Source organism: Cyprinodon tularosa, unplaced genomic scaffold (assembly GCF_016077235.1).
Source record: "Cyprinodon tularosa strain WSP-4 unplaced genomic scaffold, ASM1607723v1 ctg114, whole genome shotgun sequence".
NCBI classification, from domain to species: domain Eukaryota; kingdom Metazoa; phylum Chordata; class Actinopteri; order Cyprinodontiformes; family Cyprinodontidae; genus Cyprinodon; species Cyprinodon tularosa.
This window is the reverse complement of record NW_024037937.1, coordinates 500,001-526,437: the sequence shown is the minus strand read 5'-3', so window position 1 is coordinate 526,437 and position 26,437 is coordinate 500,001. Positions and strand designations below refer to the sequence as shown.

Sequence of the window (26,437 nt, the reverse complement as noted above, 5' to 3'; positions counted from 1 at the left end):
TTTTTTTACTCGTTTCTCATGTTTATACACAGGTGCTTGTTAAAAAAAATATATACCTGTGTAATTTGAGACAAAGCCAAATAAATATATGAATATGTTGAGATCATTTTATTGCATATAAAATTGACATGTTAAAAATAAGCAGTGAGCAGTTCTTATGTGGAATAATAAATGTGTAGGTGTTAGAGATCTGCTGATGCAGGTTTGTTAAGGCTGATGCTGACATCAGTTATTTGGCATCAGTCTGACCGGTCCACGATACGTGCTGCCAATATTTTTTATTTTTTTTATTTGTTTTACATTTTCTTACTCTATTCACACGATAAATAGGAGACCAAGGGACTCATGCAGCAACTTTTCAGTGTTCACCGGAAAAAAAAGCATAATGGCTATGAATCCTTTACAGAAAGCTCTGTGAATCCTTGCACTGCCCAACAATTTCTGATGCTTTTGTAAATACGGGAATTTAAAGATGTCTACTGCTGCTTGCTGTTAAGAAGTTTTTTTTCTCTTCATTTTTTCCTCCTGTCTTTCCAACTCCTGTTGCACCTGAATTTTTGCAACACCATGATCCACAATGCTCATGCCTAGTCAATGTCAAGTTATTTGATTAGTACAGTCAAACCTCCCCGCCCACACCTATCCTATGATGCCTCAGCTGTGCAATGAACTGTCTTCTTCGGCCCCTGGCTGCCAGCTGCAATCATGAGTGGTTTGCTGGGAGAGGGCCACACATGCTCGGCTCACTGGGCCGTGAGAAAAAGAGCCACTCTGAGGGAATCCATGCCACCACGAATTAACTCGGCTGTAAGGTAGCGTCTGTATGTGTCTGTGTGAATGATTAAAAGAAAAAAAGATTGAGAAATCAACCTTTTTAATGACTTGTAATTAATGGAAGTTTTTCTGGACACTCGATATGTGCTTCTGCTAAACTGACTGTCCCAGTTCTGTTTGTTTTTCTTTTTCTCCTTTTGTCAGTAAACTTTTCAGGGATTTTGAAAGGCTTGCATGCATATTGTATAATGTTTGCCGAGGGCACTTTTTGAAATTGTGAAACTTTTACAGTACATAATTGAAGAGCTTTGGAAAACATGTTTTTTGTGTCTGAGAACTCAAAATAACCTCCTGCTGAGTTTTTACATCAAAACTGAACGATTTGACAAAGGAATTGTGACCAATTTGGGATATTTTTGTGCTTTTTGCACAATTAATTCTTTGCAGGGCTACTTTTCTTTTTCATGAACAAAAGAATGTAGTGTAGTTAAAAGCAGATATGTCAATTCACAGTATATTATTGATTAAAGACACCTCTCGCTATATATATTTATTTTTTTGTTTTTTTGTATCAGGATTTTATATTATTAATGAATCGTTTCATTATTGGTTTAAATAAGTTAAACACACATCCGATTCCACATGCAGAAAGTACTTTTTTCTCTTTTTTTAATGAACAAAAACTAGATGAGCCAAAACATAAAAAAGTGCATGCTGGCATATCTGAAAATTGCATATTTGATCAATAGAAAAATACTTTACATGGATCCACAATTGAAGCTTGTTTTCTGAAATATCAAGCCTCATATGAACTTTGCCTTTAATCATGCACCTCTGTTGCATCATATATATATATATATATATATATATATATATATATATATATATATATATATATATATATATATACACACAAGCATGCAATGAGGGTTTGAACACATTTTTGCATGTTTTCCCTCTTACTAATTATGGAGAGGTCAAACATTTCTACCTTATGTTAAGTATTTTAACACCCTCCAATTAGCAAAAGTTCTGTCACCAAGTTAATCTTTCCTCAAACTTTCCCATCAGGTTTATTACCGATAGAATGTCTTATATAAGTATTCGCAGCCTTTGCTTAAAGGTCTCGTATAATCTTTTTTTCAAGCATTTTAAAGTCAATTATCAGTGGATGAAATAAGTTTTAATAATTATTATTTTTCTTCCAACCTCAAAGAAGACCTTTAAGCGAAGCCGCCTCTCCTATCTGACTGCTGCCTATTTTGTGATGTTTGTGTTTCCCACCACTTGTAAAGTCTGAGACAGTGACTGTGTAGATTAGTTGCTAAAAGAGCCACTTTGTCTTAACTTTGAGCTGTAATCATCACACTCTGGCTCACATCACAGAACCCCTGATTGGAGAAAGCTGTGTTTTTTACAGTGCAGGCACTTCATGGTCAATATCGGTGCTTCCTGGAGGGGGCAGCTCTGTGTGACATGCCCTATCTGCTCGTTTTCCAGAACAGGGACAGGCTGCCAGTTAGAAAGTTCATGAGGATTACTCAGACATGCATGAATCAAGTGAGATACCGTTAAATGCTTGATTTTATGGAGGAATAGCATAACACAATTTAGGGACAAGTCTGGTCAGCAAGGGATAACCAATGGGTCATTATTCACACCCAAAACTAATACTTTTGCAGTTATTTAATGAATTATTCTGTAAAAAATAAAAACAGTATTTTTTGTTGTGATCACAGAGTCAGGGTGATTCTTCACTCCTGACATCTTCCAGCAGTGACGTCACGGTGCGGTAAGCCGCAGGCAATTCTCTCACAAGCAAAATCAATGGAAACTACTAGACACTTCTGCAATGAACAACAATTACTTAAGATTTTGAGAGGACTTCACCATTGAAATTCCCGAGAGCTATAGTTAAACTGACAATGCCCACGTTCATGGCAGTTGGATAGTGAAAAAGTGAAAAAAAAATTGTTATTTTACCTTTCTGATTCATGATTCCTCCACGAGTTTAGGGCTGGTTATACTCCCGCAGCAGTGTGTCGCAGTTAGCTTGTCGCAGGTATGGTGCAGACATTTTTGATTTATGCTCAATACTGAAGCATGGTCTGGGCTATGTTATTCCAAGCCATAACGCAAAAGGGTACAATCACGAACTAGCAGGTCTACATACGGCCGAGGCCACAAGGAAGTGGAGGCAAGTTTGTGCAACAATGGAGGGACATGAGGGCGAAAAAGTGCAGGGATCCAGGTGGAAAAAGTGTCCCAGTGTTCTCGCGCACCTTGCTCTTCCAGCTGGTCCAACTTCACAAGTCTTTTTGCACAATGGCGGTTATACAAACAAAACAAGCCGGTAAGGTACCAAACAGGAAATATGCATAGTGTAGAGCGGATGTAGATTTGACCAATCAGAGGCCTCCTGTCTACGGCACTGTCTGCGGTCACCTACAATTTGGGACAGGTGCAGCAGAGTGTCTGCGAAATGGGCGGGGGCACATTTGCATTCACTGCGGCCCACACACAGACAACCTGGTCTGAGTATAAATCAGCCTTTTGTCGTTGGATTTCCTACTTGAAGAAGGGAGGATTTGTCATCGAACTTCTGGCCAGAGAAAAAAACACATCATTAATCTGTTACTCTCTGCTTCGCATACTGCACTGGTCATCGCCATCATGGGTAATAGCGCGTTGTGACAAATACCAGATACAGTACAGGGACTTGCAAAACAGCCGATACCGCACTGTGACGTCACCAGTAGGTGGCAGTAGTGCTCTTTGACAAACATGGATGCCTCCAGTAAAGCACATTCAAATGAAAATTACTCTTGATTAAAAACACTTATCCTTTATTGAAAAGTATGTAATAATTTCCAATTTAAAGTACCGTCAGAAGTTTGAATTCGTAATGTGACCGGACTTTTCCGTTAAAGCTCAGAGAAGTTGATTTTAGATGATATTGGCCCTTTAATACTGTATTGATCCACATTTGGGAGCGATTACTTCCTTTCTATTTTTCAGCACATCTCTGGCTCCATGAGTTTGGATGGGTCATTTTTAGTGAACCCAGTGCAGTGATTTTTCAACCTTGCTCCTCAAGGCGCATTGTCCTGCATATTTGAGATGTTTTTCAGCTTTAACGCACCTTATCCAGATGATTGCAGCGGAGCAAAGCCTGTTAAGCAGCCATCAGTTGAAATCAGGTGTGTAAAAGCAGGGAAACATCTAAAACATGCAAGGCAGTGTGCCTTTAGGACCAAGATGGAAAAAACCCTGGTATCAAGCCATTGATCTTCTAAATATAACATGTTTGTCTGCTGATCGTCAGGCAGCTGCATGCGTTGCATGATAGAAAACACTAAGATGACGTTATACATCTATTCCAAGCTGTTATTTAGTAGATTTCTGTTTCTTTACAGTTGATTTCCAAAGATGATGGTCTTGGAAATGTAATAATCATGAACTACACACAGACTGTCTGATGTTAGGTGTTGTAGTTGATTTTTCTTTTTTGGCTTATTTAAATAGAGTGGAACAGAGCCAGTTTGCACGTCCCGACTTTTGCATCTGCAATCTTCGTAGATTACTTGCAGCATGCCTTCTTAGGTCACAAGCAACATTTTTTTTTTCCATTTGTTGGTGTAATTTAGCGGCCATAGTGTGTTCCTGATAGTTTAGTTCTGGAATAAGGTGTGATTTAGCATTGTTGGATTTGATTTTTGACATGCTTTACATGTCAGAAATCAGGTTTAATCTAAAATTCAGACTTAAAAGCAGCTCAATAAAGTTGTTTCCATTAGGAGTTTGAGTTCCTTTGTAAGATTGTTTTCCCAAGGTGATGCTGACCAAATCTCAAAGGTTTCTAGAACATTCAGAAACAATCTGGCCTCTGATATGGGTTGAAATTCTGTTTCACTAACATTGATGCTGTTTCAGGGTTGATCACTGGAACAATGAAAAGGAGCGCCTCGTCATCATTACAGACAAAACCCTTCTGATCTTCAAGTATGACTTCGTGCTGCTTTGCTGTGAGCAGATCCAGAGGATCCAGCTGAACTTTATCGACCGAATCTCCCACGGTACCTTCAGTTTCCCAAAGCACTCGCTACTAAAGTAAGTCCCTCCTCTCATACAACTGCATAGTTTATGTATTCAGGGCTATAAGAATTTTTTTTCCCCAAACATGTTTCTTCTAGTTTCTCCTCTGCTGTAGAGTTTAACGTTTTACATTATGGGCCGGATCTATCAAAGGTTTGCGTGTATTAAAACGTGAGCTATTTCACTGCGCACGCTAAAAAATTTACAAACTGATCTATCAACAGCGTACTAAAAGCATTTGGTCTTTAAAACGTGCTAAATAGCGCCTCTGATCCATTTAGTACTTTTTCTGCAATGAATATGCAATATGGGGCGTTTACACGCAAAAGTGCGTCTTGTGGGAGGAGAACATGTAAATATATTAATTTAGCACTCGCAAATTGATTTATCAAACCTAAACGCAATCTTGCTAACGGTATCTGACTCTATATTTAACACGTTTCAAAAGAAGGTGCAAATGGTCTGTATGCGTAATTGCGCACACATGGCAGCGGTTATTGTCGCAAGAAGGAGACATGGAAATAAAGCAAGGAGTCGCAGAGAACGCATTTTTTCACTCCGTGTGAATATTTTTGCAATGAACGAGGAAACGATCATCAAAACATATCGTTTATCCAGCATTGCCATTTTGGAGCTGTTGGGGGAACTCCGAATGGATTTGGAGCCAGCCACAAGGAGTACCCACGCAATACCAGATATCACAAAACTCCTTGCAACGTTGCACTTTTTTGCATCTGGGTCATTCCAGCTTACGGTTGCAGCGAGAGCTGGGATCTCCCAATCTCGTTTTTTCAGAAGTGCTGTCCGACGGGGTCGGGGTTCTCCCCCTGCGCCTGTGGAGCAACGTGCCAAATGCTGCGGGGATCTCATCCACAGTCACAGGCCAATACAAAACACCTGTTTTTTTTGTTGTTTTTTTTTTTTTTTTTTACTGCAGCACATACCACCTTAGGGAATAAAGGTTGCCAATTTATAAATATATATATATATATATATATATATATATATATATATATATATTTAAATCTTACAGTGACCCCCAACAAAAAAAATAAATAAGTAAATATATATATATATATATATATATATATATATATATATATATATATATATATATATATATATATATATATATTTACTTATTTATTTTTTTTGTTGGGGGTCACTGTAAGATTTAAATTTCTTAATGCACTAGTTTGTACAGACTACAAACTACTTTGCCGCAAACCACAAAACGCGCAAAACCATCATTTAAATAGGGCGTCTCCAACAGTTTTGCACCTGCCACCAGTTACGCAATCACTCTTGTTAAATCACCCGCAAACCATGGTTCAGCCCCTCGCGCAAAATTCCAGTTTGCGAGCGCAAATTACTGCACGCAAAATTGGAGCTTGATAAATCCGGCCCTATGTGTTAATTCACGTTATTAAGCCTTATCTGTGTGGTGTAAACCAATGTGTTAATATTAGACCTACCATGGGTTTTTCTGATATACCTTAAAACTTTCTTCTGTTTGGTTGTTTTGCAACTGTCACAACTTCATTTCCCCACTGTGGAAAAAAAAAGCTCAGTCTATTTCATTCTATTTTATTATTTTCTATTCTGCTTTCTTTTCTGTAAAGCAGCGGTGTCAAACTCAATTTAGCATGATCAAGTCTTCAAAAGGGCTGTTATCTGTATTAATTGAACGTTTGACTTCCTCATTTTGTTTGCTCTAGTGTTATAACTTCCATTTAGCAATTTTATACCCTATTTACACTACCCTTGAAAAACCGATCCATGCCGAGACCGGTCTGAGCTCGGATCAGTTAACCAGTTAACCAGGACGACCGTTTAAACATCACGCTATCTCGGTTCCTCGACTTTTCGCCTCCTAGTGATGATCTGCGGTATTACTGCCAGTATTGAAGGAGGAAATCAAGCTGTTGGTGGCGGTAATGCACCAAAAGTTGTTGGCCAACCACCATAAAACACAAGAAGAAGAAGATGAAGGAGGGAATCAAGCAAATGAAAATGGCGGCGCCCGTCACATTCAGAAAGTTATGCTTGATTATTATTGCTGTAATTCGGTGTTTGCGGAGGGTCAGGCGAAGACGGCAACCATTATTTAAAATTTTGCGTGGAGAAGATTTCGATTGTTGTTTATAGTTGTTCTTCTTCTGTTTTGTGTTGGTTGGCAAGCAACTTCCGGAGGGGCATTACCGCCAACTACTGGAATGGAGTGTGAATCGGGATGTGCAGCCAGATGGAGATGGCGCGTTCTGCTCATGCGCTCTTCTAATCAGAGAACAGAGTCAGGGAAAAACCAAGCCGAGCCCATCTCTGGAACTGGTCTGCAGTTAGCTCGGTTCGGTTGTGTCTAGCTCTGTTCAGTTCAGTTTGCTTTCCATTTACACACGATAAGTTATCTCAGTTACTGAGCTCGGACCGGTCTCGGCACGGTTTTTCAAGGGTAGTGTAAATGGGGTATTAGTCTGAGGTTTGTCACAAGACTATTATTTAAAACTTGATATCGATGCCCAGAAAAATATCAGATGCTGGGAATAAAAGATGCCAAAATATTAAAAGCATAAAGAAATATTCATCAACTTGAAAAGCTGACCTTTTTCAATGCCAAAATTTAACATTCTTTAACAGATTCACAGATTGTATTAGTCAGATAAGTGTGCTAATAAATGCTACAAATGTATTTTTAAAAATATTTTTAGGTAATTTTTAGGTATTAGTATTTTAATGTGCACATAATCTAGAAATCTTGAATTAACAATAGCAACAATATTTAAATCACATGTATTTAGTATTGATGCAATGCCACATTAGTATTGTATCCGGATATATTGAGTATTGATCAAACTTACACTCATGATGTATGCCTTTATCTCTCCTAAGGATCCTGAAAATTTGTCCCTCAGCCCTCGAGTTTTACACTTCTACTATAAAACATAAATGTTTTGAATCTCAGATAAAGATGACCACATTTACTAATAGGCATACAAAGCTAAATTGGCCTTGTTTAAAAACAAAAACCTGGTCATGCTGCTCTCTCTCTCTGCAGCTTCCATCTGGAGTTATTATTGCTTTTATTCAGCAACACTGGAGAAGGACATCAGGACAATTTGTCCATGAACTGAAGGAGCAAAGTAGCCCAAAACACAGACTGTGTCCCCTGGGGTTCCTTACACCAAAAAAATTGTACTAACTGCAAATACACACTGAAGTTGGCTGCGATGTATTATAAACTGGGTCAAATTGGTTTGTGTTTAGTTTAAGATGACACATTTCTCCATGATTAGATTTTTAGTTTATATATCTGTGTATACCCCTGTGTTTCCTTTAGTATGACAGTATTTGTGTCAAATACATGGAGTGAAAATATATTTACTGTAGACCATCAATGTCTTGCTTTTCTAAAGTCTAGTAATGGTTTAACAGGACACACTCCAATTTTGGTGCCTTTCGTCTTTAATCCCGCTCTGCTACTCATTTTGGCTGCAGGCTCCTCTGATCCTCAGCGGCCCTCTTTCCATCTCCTGCAGTTAGCCTTTAGATGCTAGCCTTGGCCTACCATTGTCTCTTTCTGATCTGTCACCCTGGCCACTCATATGATGTCACACCGTTCTCCTAATTGTTAGAAATATTAATGATATTAACAGCTTTCCTTAAAATAATGGTAAGCCGCAGCCACTCTACCCCACCTTCGCACCTCTCTCTGCCCAGCAGACTAATTAGATCTTCCGCCGTTGTGCTTCGATCCTCCATGGTTAGCATCTAGTTAGCCCGGGCCTGCTGTTGCCTCTTCCAAGCCATCAGCGCTGTTTCCTGACAGGCCTCTGAGTTTCCGCTGTGCTCCTCAGCTCTCTTGCTGAGCTAGTAGTGATTATCTGCCACCTCTGCTGCTATGGTTTCTTAGCCACAGAGGGCGGCATAGCTGGCTGGCTCTTCCCAGCTATGGAGCATTCATAAAAAAAAACCAAAAAAACGCAACAACCTGCGCTTGAAATCGGTCATCTTTAATGACTGAGTGGTTGCCAATCCTGGCTGGTGTAAGAAAGTTACATAGATAATTTTATAAATAGTATTTTATTAATGTTATTGTATTAGTCTGTGTAGGATTGTATATAAGCCTCACTTGCTGCAGTATCATTTGAGCGTAATGGTGATCTCTACGGTCACTAGTTTGTCAGCTCTGTGCTGCCGTAGCGAAAAAAAATGTCTGCCTCCACAAATGGGAACCCACTTCCATGTGATTAGAAAATGGCAATTTCTGAGGCAAGGTAAACATAAAGACTGTGACTTTCAGTTCATAGGTGATTATAAATAACATACCTGCAGGTAATATATTACATTAATGTCAGTAAATCCTTGTAATCATAACACAATGTACCTTAAGTTGCCTTTAAATGGTACAGCTATACACTGGATTGGTGGTTTTCAAAGTTTGTCCTTTGCTAGTTTTTGTGTAAATGCACTACATGAAGCAAAGATTTAACATTTCTCTGAGAACAATCAGAACCACCTGTTTAAAGGCGCTACTAGCAGTAGAAAGTGTTTCCACTGCTGAATGAAGGATTAGACTAAAAGCAGAGAGCTGTATTACAGCTAGTTGACTTCATTGAAGCGGATTAGCAAATAGTCTGACGTGTTAGAGGGACATACACTGTTTTTTAATAATAGTTTTAACATCTCATAAATTAAAATCCATAACTGTTTCACCTATTTTTTTTATCTTTTTATTAATTCATATATATTTTTATAAATAAGTTCAATAATATGTACTGACGCATTTCTGTCAGTATTTAAATATAATTGGTACAATAAATGAAAATGAAATGATGTAATTATTTGTTTTTAATTCATCATTGTGTAAAAAGAAATATTGAGCCCATCATTTTATGGAAATATCCTCTTGATACAAGAGAAATCTCTGGTTGTTTAAAAATGCACCCTAATCACTTAGTATTTAGTTGATCGATAAGATCAAGCAACTTTAGATGAATTTATTAAGAATTAAATACTGACTTGTGGTTGGAAGTGGAGACCAGGTCGCTGTTTGGCTTTATTACGGTACTTAAAACGACCTCTTTTCAGGGAGTTGGTTAGCAATTCAGAACCTTAAAAAGAACTCAGCTTGGAGGATTACAAATATTAGCCCTAATTATGAGCTCTGTGCACTAATTAGTTTCACAAAAGCTAAAATTCCCTGTGAGGAAATGTCCTTATTCCTCGTGATTAATCAGTATTCCTTGCAGCCGAAGCATGCTTGCTCACATTTTTGACCTACTTACTATGGTTTGTAGTTTGCTTTATTCTTGTATCAAAAAGAGGGATCATTTTAAAATAAATATCTGAGGATGTAATGAAAAGTGTAACTTTCTTTTGATTGGTGCAGGGAGCGAACAGGGATAACAGGAATGTGAACATGCCTGACAGAGGGGGATGGAAAAGGCGAGTTTTCCCTTTTCCACGACTAAGGAGTGCATCGCTGTCACTTGGAGCTGTCACTTCACTGATTAGTGGACTGATTAGTGGCAAAAATTAATGTCCTCCTTTCATGTAAACCTTTTAAAGACGGCCCGAGGGATACCAAACCAACTAAAACTAATTTGATGAATAAAACGTAATGTGCTGTGAAGAGCTTAGAGAGCGCGGCCTTTATTGGAGGGTTTATCTCTGCACATTGCGCTGAATTATACATAAAACGACTGTGAAAGCCAACCGGGAGTCCAGCTGTAAAGACACAGTTTCAAATAGCAAAGACTTGAGCCTCAAACATTCCCGCTGTCTTTCTTCTCTTTTAGCTCCTTTTTCTTTCTCACATTTCTTCTTCTCCGTCCCTCAGGAAGCGCGTCGTTTTTTTGTCTTCGTCGTGGATCTGAAATCATGCTGATGTGTATATAAAAAGCAATCCGTGGTGCTGCTCTAACATCCCACAAAAGTTTGTCTGCACTTCATTAAAACAAATCTGTCGTGAAACATGAAAGGTCAGCTGAGGAAATAATGCATTAACAATGCAGTAAATAAATAAAAACTCAATAACTAGAGATCTTTTTGTAAGTTGTTTATTTGGCTCAGGCTGAGTAATGAGAGTCTAGAAAATGTGGTGTTGAGAAATTTAAAGAGACCTACAGTGTTGGTTTGACTGATCTGCACAAAGCATCTGGGTCATGCAGGCGCCATCATAGTTATTTTTGAATAGGGCTTTTCATACTAAAGGGAAGTGACCCAGGTCCTCTTTTGTTTTGATTTGGTCAGGATTGTGACTGAGCCAGGGCTGTGGATCTGTTATCAGCAGTCAGTACCAGCCCTCATATGTTATACACACTCGTACACCTCTGTGTCCTACACATCATGGGAAACACGATCTCCTCTTCATTTTATCTGGATTTTATGTAATGTTATGTAAAATGCATGATATAAAACCAGGTCAAATATTCTTCAATGGTCACAGATGGATTTTAGATTATGGTTTTTAATAAATCTGGTATGTCATATGTTCTGAGAACCAGCGCTGAACAACAAATGAGAGCGTGAATCGAGCTCAAATCAGTCAGTTTACTCTGCACACATATGGAATAAATTCACAACTAATTTAATTGAAAATATAAGATTCTATCAACAAAAATAATTCAACTCTGGAAAAAAACACTTTACTAAACCACAAAAACTTAAGTAAAAGTACATTAAAATATCTTAAAACCATTGGATCCTGGATTTAGAACTTTTTTTTTGTCTTGAAGAGTTTGGATTGAGGTCAGATTAGCTTTTAAACTAATTTAGAGCAATTGGAATGTGTTCAAACGGGTTCAAAACCAATTATATGCATTCAGATGCAAATCCAAGAAATAAATTCAACTTTATTTGGTAAAATAATACTAAATGGTTTCCTTAAATTAGTAACCATTTAGAAAAGTTGTTCCTGATTTTTCCAGAGGGAAAAATTATAGTTGGAAAACCCAACTATAATTTATAGGTTAGGTTTTTAGGAAAATGTAGCTAGTAGACAGCAGACTTGAGGAGAGTCATTTAAAAGGACTCTGGTCATTTTTTAGCAATAACATGTAATGACTGTAACTGAGAAATAAATCTGAGCATCAGATTCGTATTTAAACCCTTATTGAACTAAAGTTTGTCATTATTTTATAAATAGCAGCTTAAAAACATGTCGTTATTGAGTTTACTACCATGTGGTAATTATCACCTCCTTGCCTGCTTGATCCAACAGTAAAAACATGAAATGATTAGAAATCATGAAGAAAAAACAAATTGTTCAGCTGAAAACTCTTTCCCTAATTTTGCCAGACATTTAACTTCTGTAGATCTCTGATCTTTAAAGTTTAGGAAAGTTTAAAAAAAAATATACCGGTATATATTTTTTACATTTCTGTATGCATTTCTGCCTCATTATGCAAATTTTGAGGGGTGTGTCTTAGAGGGTCAACTTCTGCCCATTGGTTGGTTAGAATTTACTGCATCGGTCGAATCTACAGGAGGAGAGTCTGAAGTCACTTGCCGTTTCTCAATTCATAAGAACGCGAGTAAGGACTAGTGTCCTCACCAAGTATGTTCTGGACTTGGTGAGAACGTGAGCATGCAGCATAAATATGGGTCAATTGGAACAGGAGCGTACTTGTGAGGTCACCACATGCTCGGCTCATCTGGAGCTGCATTTCACCTCCTGTTATTAATAGTCTCTAGATAATAATAAATTCTGACTTTTTTCCTCTAGTGCGGGAATAATAATTAACACAGTCAGATAAACACAAATCAAATGAACATTTTGCCAAATAAAACAAAACAATCTTTAGCTCATCCAGTGTTGGGTCTTGCGTCTCTCAACTTTCTCTTCACTATATCCCACAGGTTCTCTATGGTGTTCAGGTCAGGAGAGTTGGCAGGCCAATTGAGCACCATGGTCAGTAAACTATTTATCAGTAGTTTTGGCATTGTGAGCAGGTGCCAGGTCGTGCTGAAAAATGAAATCTTCATCTCCATAAAGATTTTCAGCAGATGGAAGCATGAAGTGCTCCAAAATCTGCTGATAGCTAACTGCATTGACCCTGCCCTTGATAGAACACAGTGGGACTTGACACCGGACTTCTGGCATTTTGGCATTTCCTTCTCCTCAGTCTTCCTCCAGACTCTGGCACCTTGATTTCCAAATAACTGAAACTGAGTAACAGTCCAGTGCTGCTTCTCTGTAGCCCAGGTCAGGTACCTCTGTCACTGTTTCTGGTTCATAAATGGCTTGACCTGGGGAATGCGGCAGCTGTAGCCCATTTCCTGCACACGCCTGTGTACGGTGGCTCTGGATGTTTCTACTCCAGACTCAGTCCACTGCTTCCGCAGGTTCCCCAAGGTCTGGAATCGGCCCTTCTTCACAATCGTCCTCAGGGTTCCGGTCACCTCTTCTTGATCTGGTCACCACCCTTGATGCAGCACTCTGGGAACAATCTATTGGTTCAGAAATATGTTTCTGTGTCACAACTTCTTGCTTGAGGGTGCAGATCTGCAGTCTTACCCATGATTGGGGTTTTGAGTGATGATACAGGCTGGGAGTTTTAAAAGCCTCAGGAATCTTTTACAGGTGTTTAGAGTTCATTTGTTGAGTAAGATGATTTGGTGCATAGCTTGTTTAGAGACCTTTTTCATGATATGCTAATTTTGTGAGATAGGAATTTTGGGTTTTCATGAGCTGTATGCTAAAATCATCTGTATTAAGACAATAAAAGACCTGAAATATTTCAGTTAGTGTGCAATGAATCTAAAAAATATGAATGTTCAAGTTTTATCATTACATTTTGGAAAATAATGAACTTTATCACAATATGCTAATATTAAGAGAGGGACCTGTAAGTGACTCTGTATTTACAGACCGATTTACACATTTATGAATCTTAACACGTATTTGTAGACCTGAATACAGATTTGTGGATTTTTTAAACATTTCCAAATGAATTGCATACAAGTTGTTTACACATTTGCAGATACAGACAAACAAATCTCACACATTTTCAAATCCCACTGCACACACACAAATCTAGATACAAACACACAAATCTCCACACACATTTGCTGTTAATTTTGCAACAATTTTGCTCCCATACTAAATGACACAGGCAGTGTCATTCAATCTCTGGCCGGTTTTGTAGTTTTAGTTGGTTTGGTTTCCATCTGGCCATCTTTAAAAGGCTGCCTGTGCAGTTTTCACTGATTTAATGACATCTAAAGGCGTTCGGTTGACCTTTTTTTTCCGGTTTTTACTTGTGAAATTTTTTTCCCCGTCTCTCTACAATCATGTGCTGCATTTTGTTGGTATTTCAGATGGACTCCCACTGAGAAATACTCATGTTTATGGTTGTGATTTGGTAAAATGCAATAAAGACCAAAAGTTAAAGGGGTATAAATACTTTAGCATGGTGCTGCAGGCCATGTTTTATTAGTGTTGATAGATGACATCTGAAGTGTTTAGAGATGGTTTTATAACTTTTACCAGCCTGATGCTGTAAATCTGATCATGATGTACTCCCACACTGTTGTGATATTAGCCTGTTATAAATGAGAGTCCAAAAATACCAGCAAGCTCCTCCGGCTGTGGAGTTATTCATTTATCCACATCTTTTGCTCTCTTAGATTTTTTAACTGTATTTATTTATCTATTTTTTTGGGACATTAACATTCAATGCCAAGTCTTCATCAGACTAATTCAGGCTAATTCATTGTGTTGATGATCGTCATCTGACCACATGATGTCAGTGTACACCCTCGGTAGACGAGGGTTAATGCAGGAGGGCGCCACATCACATTCATTCCTCTCTGCAGCTGTTTGCTTTCCTTGCGGAGCGGGATTTAACCATGTTCTGCTGCTGTCGAACGCCTCCTCTGTGTTTGCTGAAGCAGATGTTTCCAGATCTGTCAAATAAAACGAGTCAACCAATTTCTAATCATACACTTATTTAGTTACTCTCTTATCTTTTTGTCGAACGCCAGAGCTCAGTCCTTGAAACAACCACAACCCTCCCATTTTTTCCCCATTGTGTTTTATTTTCTTGTCTTTTACTCACTGAGTAAAGAAACAATGCTTTTTTACCTCCGTTGTTTCCAGTCTTTACCCTGCAGACATTTTTTTCCCCTTCATATATCCTCCAAGTGCGCAAATTAACAAAAAAAGGACTCATTATTAAGCATCTGTATAGGTATATTTTTTTAGGCTTCTTTCCAAACTGTCTAGACAAAGTCATTATGAGGGAACCATCAAGTTTTTTAATTTTATTTCTGTCTGAAACAGTCAGGTGTGGAGCTTCAGCGGTGATTGCTTCAGCAGAAGCTGTAAGAAAGGCAGGTAAAAGGTCTAAAATGTGCAGGTAGTTCAATTGTGAACACACCTTTCACCCACCAAAGCAGCTAATTTGTTTAAACAGTAGAGGGCGGTGAGTCAGTGCAAACTTCAACATATTGACATCCACAGCAGTCTTAACAAAGATCCAGCTGTTGCAATGCAGTTCCTTCTGTTTGAATTGCATTATGTGGTGACGCATGGTAGAGTATGATGGAGCCAAGCCCTCTGTTAGGTATGTGATCTCAGCCACATAAACAGGAAATGATGAATTCTTTACTTTTCTGAAGTTACTTTGAACATCTTGGACTCTTGAGGCAAAGGTAGTGTTTAATGTGAAGCGGTGCTGGAAAGAAAATACATAATTTAGCTGCAAACGATTGTGAAAACAGCAGAAGTCTATTATTTATCCAAGCTTTAACACGCACATGCATTCACGGAAATCATTCAGGAAGATCCGTTTATTTGTTGGCTCTCATGATTGATTGTAGCTGGTAGATCCTTCTAGCCTGCAGTAAAAGGATTTGGATGAGAGAAATCATTTCTGAGCAATAGGAGTATTTAGGAAACCTTTTCAACTTATACAAACTACATTTTTAAAGTTTTTTTAAGGTGCATTTGTAAACCACCAGACTAAGCTACAAATTTGCAAAGAATTTAAGAAATTTAAGAATATTAACCTGCATGCTTTTAACTTTGTATTATATTTCCAATAAATGACAAACTTTTCAACAGTTATCAACAAACTATTGATAAGAACAAAAATCAAACCTCACTTTTCACATGCAGATGTACAGTACTTTATGATTTGAGTACCTTTAAAGTTGAAAAGTCAGACTCTATTATATTATTGCAAAAGGGACAAGACCATTCAGTGGGCTGTCAGCCAAGGTGGGATAGTCCTTTCTTACATACCAAGAGCCTGGAGGTTAAACAAAGTTTTAGTATTAAAATGATATGTAATCATAAGTTATAGTTAATAATAATGATTAGAAATACATTTTTTGTTTGTATATATTTATTTCTTATTTTCTGAGGCTCCAATGACTCTGCCCCCCTTCAATAAACCACTGACTAAAGGCTGATTTATACTCGGAAACCAGGTCGCCTGCGTGTGTGTTGCAGTTAACGCGGATACGACTCGTGAAGATCCCCTGGATCCCCGCTCTTTTTCACCCTCATGTCCCTCCGTTGTCGCATAATCTTGCCGCACTTCCTCACCACCTCGGCTGTATTTAGACCCACAGCTTGTTCGTGATTGTCCCTCTTGCGTTGTGGCGTGGAATAACATAGCGCAGACCACACTTAAATATTGGGTATAAATCAAAAATATCTGCGACAAGCTCACTGCAACACACTGCTGCTATAGTATAACCAGCCTTTAAGCCTTCTAGAGCCTTTTCTTTAAATACAGCAGCTTCAAATTAAAGTTGCATGCTACTGGGCTGTGCCAAGGCCTGAAGGAAGATCCAAACTGTCACCTTCAGATGAAAGAAAACTGGTTAGGATGTTAAAATGACGTCTGTCATAAACTGTAAGATGCTGAAACACCAGTGTCACTGCCCTTAATCAAGAGTTTTACACAGTAAGGCTTAGAGCGACTGTAGGAGCCCTTAGAGACAGGCCAAATGCACTCTGGAGAAAATGACTTTAATTAAACTCTTTGGCCAGAAAAACAAGATGGATGTTCAATAACATCAAGATAACTTGTCCAGCAATGTGGTGTGGGTATCTTTAATAGGGCGACAGATGCACGTGAATAAAGAAATAAAAATAATAACCAAAATAATTTCATTTCACAAATCAACAATTACATTTTGTTTTTTTTTTGTACTGTGAAGTTTTGATAAACACGAAAAAAAGATACAATCATTAGAGCTGAAAAGCTTAATCAGAATAATTAATTTTTTAAAGAATTTGTTGACTGTTTTGGTAATTTAAGTGTTGGGAGTAAACACTGAGACCTGGAGCAAAAAGGATAACTAAACTGTTCAACAAAAAATGTGAATTATTTTTATACATTTTACATTTCAAAGAAAAAAACATTCTTTGTCTCTAAATCTGCTCTATCATGAACTCCTCAATTGAGGTAGTTTAAACTTCAACTGGTTTATTTCTTTAAAAAGAAAATCCCTCGTTATCCACCTTTTGCTACCCAATTCTTGATTGAAGAAGAAGTCAACTGTTTGTTTAAATGGCTCAATAACAAATAGTAACTTATCATTATTATATAATTATGAAGAAAAAATATTGTTTTGTGGATTTTCCTGAAAGTTCCAGAAGATATAATCAAACTGGAAGTGCAATAACTGTACCGGACAAATAAAAAACGTAGTGTCTGTAAGTAGGTCCAGGGGGACAAATATTGGTATCAACTGAGTTACCAAAAAAAATATCGGCCAAAACCTCCAATATTGTGCACCTTGTGCAATTAACTATTATTTTGATGTCAAAAACTTTTTGAAGAATGTTAATTAACTAAAGCCTGTGTAGACGTGTATCCTCAGCAGTGCACATACTTTATTCAAACAATTATTCATACTTCTGAATTTGCTTCAGATGTCATCCAAGCATTTTTGTCTCATGTTTGCATTGGTTCTCCATTCTACCTATTTTAAGTATCCTAAAAGTTTAGATGTAAAACTAGCTGGCTAACCAGAATTCTGTCTAAGCAAAACTGTCTGAACTTCTCACTTTGTTTAAATCTGTATCTAACTTTGTGAAAACGTTACTATAAATCACCATGGGTTTTTCTGTAACCAATACCTAAATATCAAACCAATAAACTGTTATAAATCGAATGTTATTTTCACAAAGTCACACCTTCACATGGAGCTTTTTTTTAGTGAAAACCTTATGGAACACATTTACATTTATCCAGTATCTGATGCTTAAGCAGACATTGAAATAGAAATTGAACTTTATTGATCTCACAATGGAGAAAATAATTCTCTGCATTTAACTCATCCCCTTTTGGGAGCAGTGGGCTGCCACTGTGTGGCGCCCGTGGAACAGTGTAGGTTTAAGGGTGTTGCTCAGGGTGCCAGAGTGCAGGTTGTGGGGATCAAATCGGTACTTGCAACCCTCTCAGAGCACAAGCGCACTGCTCTAATCAGTAGGCCAACACCTCCCCATAAAGCATTGTTCACTGCAGAACATCTTTATACAGTTAAAGCACAACATGAAAAAATGACTGTGGCATTTTTATTAAATAGAGAGAATACACCTAAATACAATATGTTCTAATAAATTTTATAATAAGGAATTTATTTTATTATTTTATTATGGACCTACCTCGTTTTGCCCTATATCTGGTCAGGCGGCTGAGAGTAGCTGTTGCAGATAAATCCAGATGCTCAGAGTATAATGACTCTAAATCTGACTGGGGCTCTCTCTGGATGGGATGAGGGGTCCAGCCAGCAGACACAGACGCTTTCCTGTTGTTTTAGATCTGATTTTTTTTAGTGTTGCACTGATACCGATACCAGTATCGGGCGTGGCCCCGATCCAGCACTAAAATGGTGGTATCTGTATCGGCGAGTACCAACAAATAGGGCACCGATACCATTTTGAGAGCCAAAAGTTTCTTCAACTATTGTCACCCATTCCTGGTAGGCAATAAAAAGTTCTACTGGATTCACTTTGTATTAGTCTTTTTCCTGCTTCACAAAGGTAGGCAGCAGCTTGTCAAAGCCATGATGGCAATTATTTTACATCCAGGTAGTATGCAGTTCTTCATATATACACACACATCAGTTTCAAACAGATGGTATCTGTATGATATCGGTATTAGCCAATACTGCACAGCCAGGTATCTGGTTTCTGTATCGGGGCCAAAAAATGGCATCGGCACAACACACATTTTTTCTATACTGTACAGGTGCTGGTCATAAAATTAGAATATCATGAAAAAGTAGATTGATTTCAGTAATTCCATTTAAAAAGTGAAACTTGTATATTATATTCATACATTACATACAAACTCATATATTTCAGATGTTTATTTTGTTTAATTTTGATGATTACAAATGACAACAAATGAAAATCTCAAATTCATCATATCAGAAAATTAGAATATTACTGAAGACCAATAAAAACAAAGGATTTATAGAAATGTTGGCCAACTGAAAAGTATGAACATGAAAAGTATGAGCATGTACAGCACTCAGTATTTAGTTGGGCCTCCTTTGGCCTGTATTACTGCAGCAATGCGGCGTGGCATGGAGTCGATCAGTCTGTGGCACTGCTCAGGTGTTATGATAGCCCAGGTTGCTCTAATAGTGGCTTTTAGCTCTTCTGAATTGTTGGGTCTGGTGTATTGCATCTTCCTCTTCATAGATTTTCTATGGGGTTAAGGTCAGGAGAGTTTGCTGGCCAATTAAGAACAGGGATACCATGGTCCTTCAACCAGGTACTGGTAGCTTTGGCACTGTGTGCAGGTGCCAAGTCCTGTTGGAAAATGAAATCTGCATCTCCAAAAAGTTGGTCAGCTGCAGGAAGCATGAAGTGCTCTAAAACTTCCTGGTATGTGGCTGCGTTGACCCTGGACCTCAGAAAACACAATGGACCAACACCAGCAGATGACATGGCACCCCAAACCATCACTGACTGTGGAAACTTTACACTGGACTTCAAGCAACGTGGATGAAGTGCCTCTCTTCTTTTCCTCCAGACTCTGGGACCTTGATTTCCAAAGGAAATGCAAAATTTACTTTCATCAGAGAACATGACTTTGGACCACTCACCAGCAGTCCAGTCCTGTTTCTCTTTAGCCCAGGCAAGACGCTTCTGACGCTGTCTGTGGTTCAAGAGTGGCTTGACACAAGGAATGCGACAGCAGAAACCCATGTCTTTCATACGTCTGTGTGTGGTGGTTCTTGAAGCACTCACTCCAGCTGCAGTCCACTCTTTGTGAATCTCCCCCACATTTTTGAATGGGTTTTGTTTCACAATCCTCTCCAGGGTGCGGTTATCTCTCTTGCTTGTACACTTTTTTCGACCACATCTTTTCCTTCCCTTCGCCTCTCTATTAATGTGCTTGGACACTGAGCTCTGTGAACAGCCAGCCTCTTTAGCGATGACCTTTTGTGTCTTGCCCTCCTTGTGCAAGGTGTCGATGGTCGTCTTTTGGACAACTGTCAAGTCAGCAGTCTTCCCCATGATTGTGTAGCCTATAGAACTAGACTGAAAGACCATTTAAAGGCTTTTGCAGGTGGTTTGAGTTAATTAGCTGATTAGAGTGTGGCACCAGGGGCCATCAATTTTGAACCTTTTCACAATTTTCTAATTTTCTGATATGATGAATTTGAGATTTTCATTTGTTGTCATTTGTAATCATCAAAATTAAACAAAATAAACATCTGAAATATATGAGTTTGTATGTAATGTATGAATATAATATACAAGTTTCACTTTTTAAATGGAATTACTGAAATCAATCTACTTTTTCATGATATTCTAATTTTATGACCAGCACCTGTAGTTATTTTCATGTTTTTTTTGTTTTTTGTTTTTTACTTTGTTCCTAGCCCTTTGAGATAGGCTACCAATGTCAAGTGCACAAAAATATCAACTTTAAATGTTATTATTTTTAAAGTATTTATTCTCCACGATTACCTCCAACTTTATGGCTTAGAACCTCATCTTTCTTTTAATGCCAATCTCAAACTGCCAGTATAACACTCAGTCCCCTCATTTAAATGAGGTGCCACTGAACCAGTGTGCACATCTAAACAATAGCAAAGCAATCTTTGTAATTACCCCACAATATTCCCAATTATTGCACATGCAAAAGAAAAGCAAAAAAAAATTTGTTGTATGAGTTAAAACCAGCATGTCCACGTCTCAGACACTTCAAGCATGGCCAATAGGTTCACTGTTGGCCCGCCCATACTTCAGCAGATAAAATAAAAGCCATAAATAAAATTATATTAAATCTTTATTTATTTTATGATGATACTTCCTTGTTTCAATATGAAACCAAAACTGGTATAGTACAAAGGGGGGTATGTGCTTGCACATGTTTTATTTTGTTCCGAGTGGTACTGTTTACGGATCATGTTAACAAGGTAATTCTACACATTGTGCAGGTTTGCAACAGACTCTGTACAAATAAAATAAATCGTCACAAAATAAACCAGCAACAGAAACTTCCTGAAGTTTCTATTATACTTTCAGAGCAGTTTTTAATTCACGTATCTGGGCAAAGGTAAATAAATTCACTGACTGAATCCACAATGTTTTTCTTCTTTAATTCCCTTGGAGCTGAATCAGGCTTCAATCTTTCCAGGAATGTTAGTCCGTGGGCAATGTTAGTTTAATGGGGAAGAATGTGCAATGCTGCATGTCTTCTTCTTTGCACCTACACAATATTAGTAAATGTCCATATGGGAAAACATTATTGCACTTAACTTGTATATGAAACCTCCTAACTGATACAAAGATGGAATCATAACTCCAGGGCTGGCTCTACTGGTTAAACTGGGTCAACTGTGGGGGGAGAAAAGCCAGGCAATATGTTTTTTTTTAAATTAAATTTTCTTAACGGTGAAGCCAAAATATTTTTGTTTTGCTCTTAATGATCTTATCTTTTTATTGGATCAACTACATATGAGGAAATGCACATATAAATAACTTGGTGGATTTATGACTTTTTCCAAAGGTGACTCCATTCAGTCAGGTCTTCAAACCTTTGTTTTATTGTTTTCCCTGTGAACAAGATCTCTGATATTAAACCATATCTTTACTTTGACTTACTTTTTTTCCTTCATATTTGGCTCATGTCTTATCTGCTAACATGGGCAACCCAGCAGATGAACAATGCTGATCAGGATAGGTAGGTGTTGGAATCATTCTGTGTACACAGACGTTAGTAAGGACAAAGAAGTCCATGAAAACAGAAACGGAGGAAAGCTTCCATTGAAAGGTATGTTTTCAACTGATTAAAATGTAACTCAACAGCTTTTCTGTTGCATAGAAACACACTATTTCAATACATTCTTGAACTTTTTTCCTGTATAACGGATTAGTGGAAGGGAGTAGATGATTATTATGTTTATTATCTAATTCAATTCAGTTTATTTATATAGCGCCAAATTCACAACACATGTCATCTCAAGGCACTTTACAGTTCAACCAGATCATACAGTCAAATTGATACAAAGTTTTCTATCTAAGGAAAACCAGTTGATTGCATCGTCTCATTGACTCAAATACAATCCCTCACACTAAGCATGCTTGTAGCGACAGTGGAGAGGAAAAACTCCCTTTTAACAGGAAGAAACCTCCAAATCTCACATTTTCTATATATGAAACAAGCTTTTCTCAGTAAAACTTAACTAGAAAAGCACCCAGAGCTCAGACTTCTGCCAAGAAGCTAATTTTGCCCCATATTGTAACTTACACCTATAGCTTTAACTCACACATGATCTGGATCATTACCAGATTTTAATGGATTGTTCCTTGGCATGAGGTGCACCTCTGGTTAAAAAGAAAAACAAACGGAAAAACCCTTTTGTAGGTTTTCAATTGATCCTGCTAACAAACCAACAACGTTCTGTTTTTTTGTGTTCTTGTCCTAATTGCTTTCTCTTCATCCTCTGACTTTTTGAGTTCAGTATAATGACATGCAGCTCTGCATGCATGAGGCATACGTCCAAACTGCAGAGCTTCTGTACTCTGCTTTTTCCCATGATGGTAATAATTGCCAACAGCCTGCAGCCATAGTATTATGGTTTCTTTTCTGCAGTAGCATGGTCACAAGTTTAAGGCTTCATGGGATGCATAAGCAGCTATGTCATGAATAATGTAAACAGACCTTACCCTTTCCTTTGTTTTTCCAGTTCCTCCCCACCTTTCTTCTTCTTTTCAGCCTTTCACATCTTGAATGTGTGGATGGTTGACAAACCTGCAGGTGCTGTTGAGCAATCGGATCAGATTTGTTTTTGAGCTTTTAAAACCGCGTTGGAAACCTGCCATAAAATCTGGAACCTGCTTGATATTTATCTTTTATGTTGACTTATGAGGCTTAATGCCTGCAAAGACCAGGAAGCCACTTTTCCTCCTTTAACCCCAAGATTTAAATACAGAATGTTTGCTTTGCTAGTAAAACAGTGTTATTGGAAAGGTTAGTGATAGATTTTATGCATTTGGTCCCATTTGGATGTGGGTTCTGTAACCTGGCCATATACGATATCAGTGACTGTATACAGCCAAGGTGCAGTGAAAGTCCTAACCTCAGTTCTGCCACATAAACAGGGGAAGGTAGTAAAGCCTCTGGCTGAAAAGCCCAGCCCTGCTCTACCTGTTTGGGCCGGTCCCTCTCTTAGGGATAGCTTACCTCTGGAATTCAGCAAAGCTTTTTTTTATATATATATATTCCCATTGATTGGAAAGAAATGGCTGTACACTCCTACAAAAGGACAGTGTGTACAAACGTAACTCCGCCATCCTCCACCGCTTTTGCTGAAACACAATCGGTCTTTCATGCACAACTTTGCTTTTGTGCTGCCTTTTTTATTTTGTTTTAGGTTTTGTCAGCCTTCCTTCCTATTCTCCCCGCATTATATTTGCTCTGGGGGGGAGGTGAGGGGGCACAAAATGTTCAGCGGCAGCAGCATTGTGAATACAGGGCATGATGATTGCATTAGGATTTCAGCCCCTCCCTGCCGTCGTGACATATCAACAGCCTCAGGTGTTTAATTCTGGTTGGCAGGAAGGGAACTGTTGCACAAGGCATGTTGTAAGAAGAATGACAGATCATAAAGAACCTCATAACGGCATTGAGAAATGGCTTTCATTCTCATTTTTATTTGTCTTTGTCAGCAATCTAAAATATTTATGCCACAAAGGCTCAGACCACAAACTTAAGCAAGCTGTTCAGTTGTTCAGCATCCAGAAATACTTTATTTCTACTAATTTATTAGTCATTGAGCTTAGTAAAAATGTTTATATTTATTTAATATAATCTCCTGAAAGCCATTCCTCTCTTTCAGGTTTTTTTTTTGTTGCTATTTAAGTTTCTCTGCTCGCAAAAAAACTCTACATTCAGTGCTTTGCAAAATCCCTTTTTCCCTTAGAGATGTTCCCAACTTTGTTTTTTATTTTTTTTGTCACCCTTAAAAGTTTCAAACATTAAGCAGGTCTTGGCTTTTGACGAAAATGAACAGTCATCTCACAATGCAGTTTTTAACTAATGAGGATTTAATTTATGTGTAAGCAAACAAAAAATCTCTTAACCACTTGTACAAAGAAATATCTGTTTGATTAGCAACATTTTTGTGTAGTTTCATTGGTTTGACTTAAGCCTGATTACTCTCATATCAGAAGAAACAAAAAATGACAACATGAAGTAGGCTAAAAGATAAAAAAGCAAAACATCGCACCCTGGTCTAAATAAATTCAACAACAGACAAGACTGCAAATTATCTAGCTGTGTTTTTATGGACTATCAACTTGTGCAATTGAATTTCCAAAATAATTCTGCTAAATTCTGTGTTCAGTCTAATGTGGACGGAAGTCAAGACTTCGTGCGCCATGTTTTCACCTCCTAGAGCACCACTCCTTGAAGCACTGACACGCCTTATGTGTGTCTAAACAGCCAGATGCTGGAGTTGGAAAATCTGAACTTTTGCAGCTCAATGTGGCAAAATCAACCAATCAGAGAAGCTGATTTAGGAGCTGTCTGCATCCAAGCCGTGATCTCTCCTCCTGCAGAGCTGTCTGCATAAAACCCATCAAAAATAAGGATATATATAAAGAAGTTACAATTCACTAAAGTTTAAATGAAAAGCCAGGATCATGTTAGTTTTTCATGTAGAAGGAAAATGAGTGCTTTGATCACTAAAATATTTCCTGGAACAAAAAACAGACAAAAATCATAGTCAACCAGACCAACAGAACTTATACCTACATAACCGTAAAATGTCAGAACGTACCAGTGAAATATTTACATTTTTACAATCTGATACCTGCGGTTTAGGTTTTGGGCACTTCTTTGACACATGAAACGTGTTCTGTGTGAACACAGCATAAAGGAAACTCATCAATAATGAAAAAAGGTTTTTGTTTTATTTCAATATGTTTTATGCTAGAAAGAGAGTGGCTGTTTTTTGCCAGTATCGACATTGGTACATTTTGGAAAACTGTAATGAAAACCCTTTTTCCACATCACATCAGTCTCGCATGATCTAAAAATGAGACCTTACTACAGAAAAAGATGTTTGATTTTTTTATAAACAAATTTATTTACATCTGTTAATGGTATTTCTTACTGAGTAAAAACATCGTAAGGGTAAAATGGTTTTATTTTTGACATTAGCACTACATTGGCAAAGTTAGGCGCACATTTGTAATGGAAACAACAGTTGGCATCTGTAGAAGAAAAGTAGCAAAGCCATATCTAAGGGTGAGCCATGATCCAAATATTGTCATGGTTTTGGTTCTGTTCAACTTTTATCTCTGAGTTTTCATTGGTCTTATTTCCATTTTTGTGTTTTAGTTATTTTTGATTGTATTTGCATTCTTAGATATTTCTTGTTTGCCCTCTTGTGCCAGTCTCCTTTTTTTCTAGCTCCCTTCTTGCTTCCTCTGTTCACACCTGCTCCCAATCTGCTAATTACCCTAGTCTTTGGCTATGTTCACACTGCAGGCCTTGATGCTCAATTAGGGCTGGGCGATATAGAAAAAAAGCTTATCGATAAAAAAAAATGCATATTGATCGATATCGATAATTATTGAAAAAGTTTTAAAACCATATTTTATGTGCAGCTCTGCCTGGACTTTTTATAATATTGCTAAATGATTTAATTTTAATAAAAAACACAAACACAGACTTCGAATTAAATCTTTATTTAACCAACTTTTTTAACCATAACAGAATTGTTTTAAAGAAAAATAACTTAAGAGACCTGAGTAATGTTATTAAATACCAACAAAGAATAAACTAAAGTGACCAGAAAAGTGACCAAAATGAATATAACAAAAATTAATAAATGCCCCCCCACCGCCGCCGCCGCCCCCGTTTCCTGCTTTAACCTGAGTTATTACTTTGAAGTTTCTGGCCCCTCAGCATTTTCATCTCAATTGTTAGAACTACGTGGGAAACTGCCCAGAACTGAAAATATATATATATTTTCCGAAGATTCCTCGGAGGAGAGCCACGCCGGGGCCTACACAGCTCGTACTCCTGCGGCTGTGAGCGGCTGAGATGATGATAAAAAAAAAAAAAAAAAAGTT

General features: G+C 37.8%; 1 protein-coding gene across 1 annotated transcript in view; it reads left to right on the top strand.

Moving 5' to 3' along the window:
- Window positions 1-26,437, top strand: part of tprg1 (tumor protein p63 regulated 1) — a 49,036-nt gene that overhangs the window by 5,676 nt on the left and 16,923 nt on the right. The window contains exon 4 of the mRNA XM_038304058.1: window positions 4,708-4,884. Coding sequence (XP_038159986.1) covers window positions 4,708-4,884 — 177 coding nt within the window. The remainder of the gene's footprint in view (window positions 1-4,707; window positions 4,885-26,437) is intronic.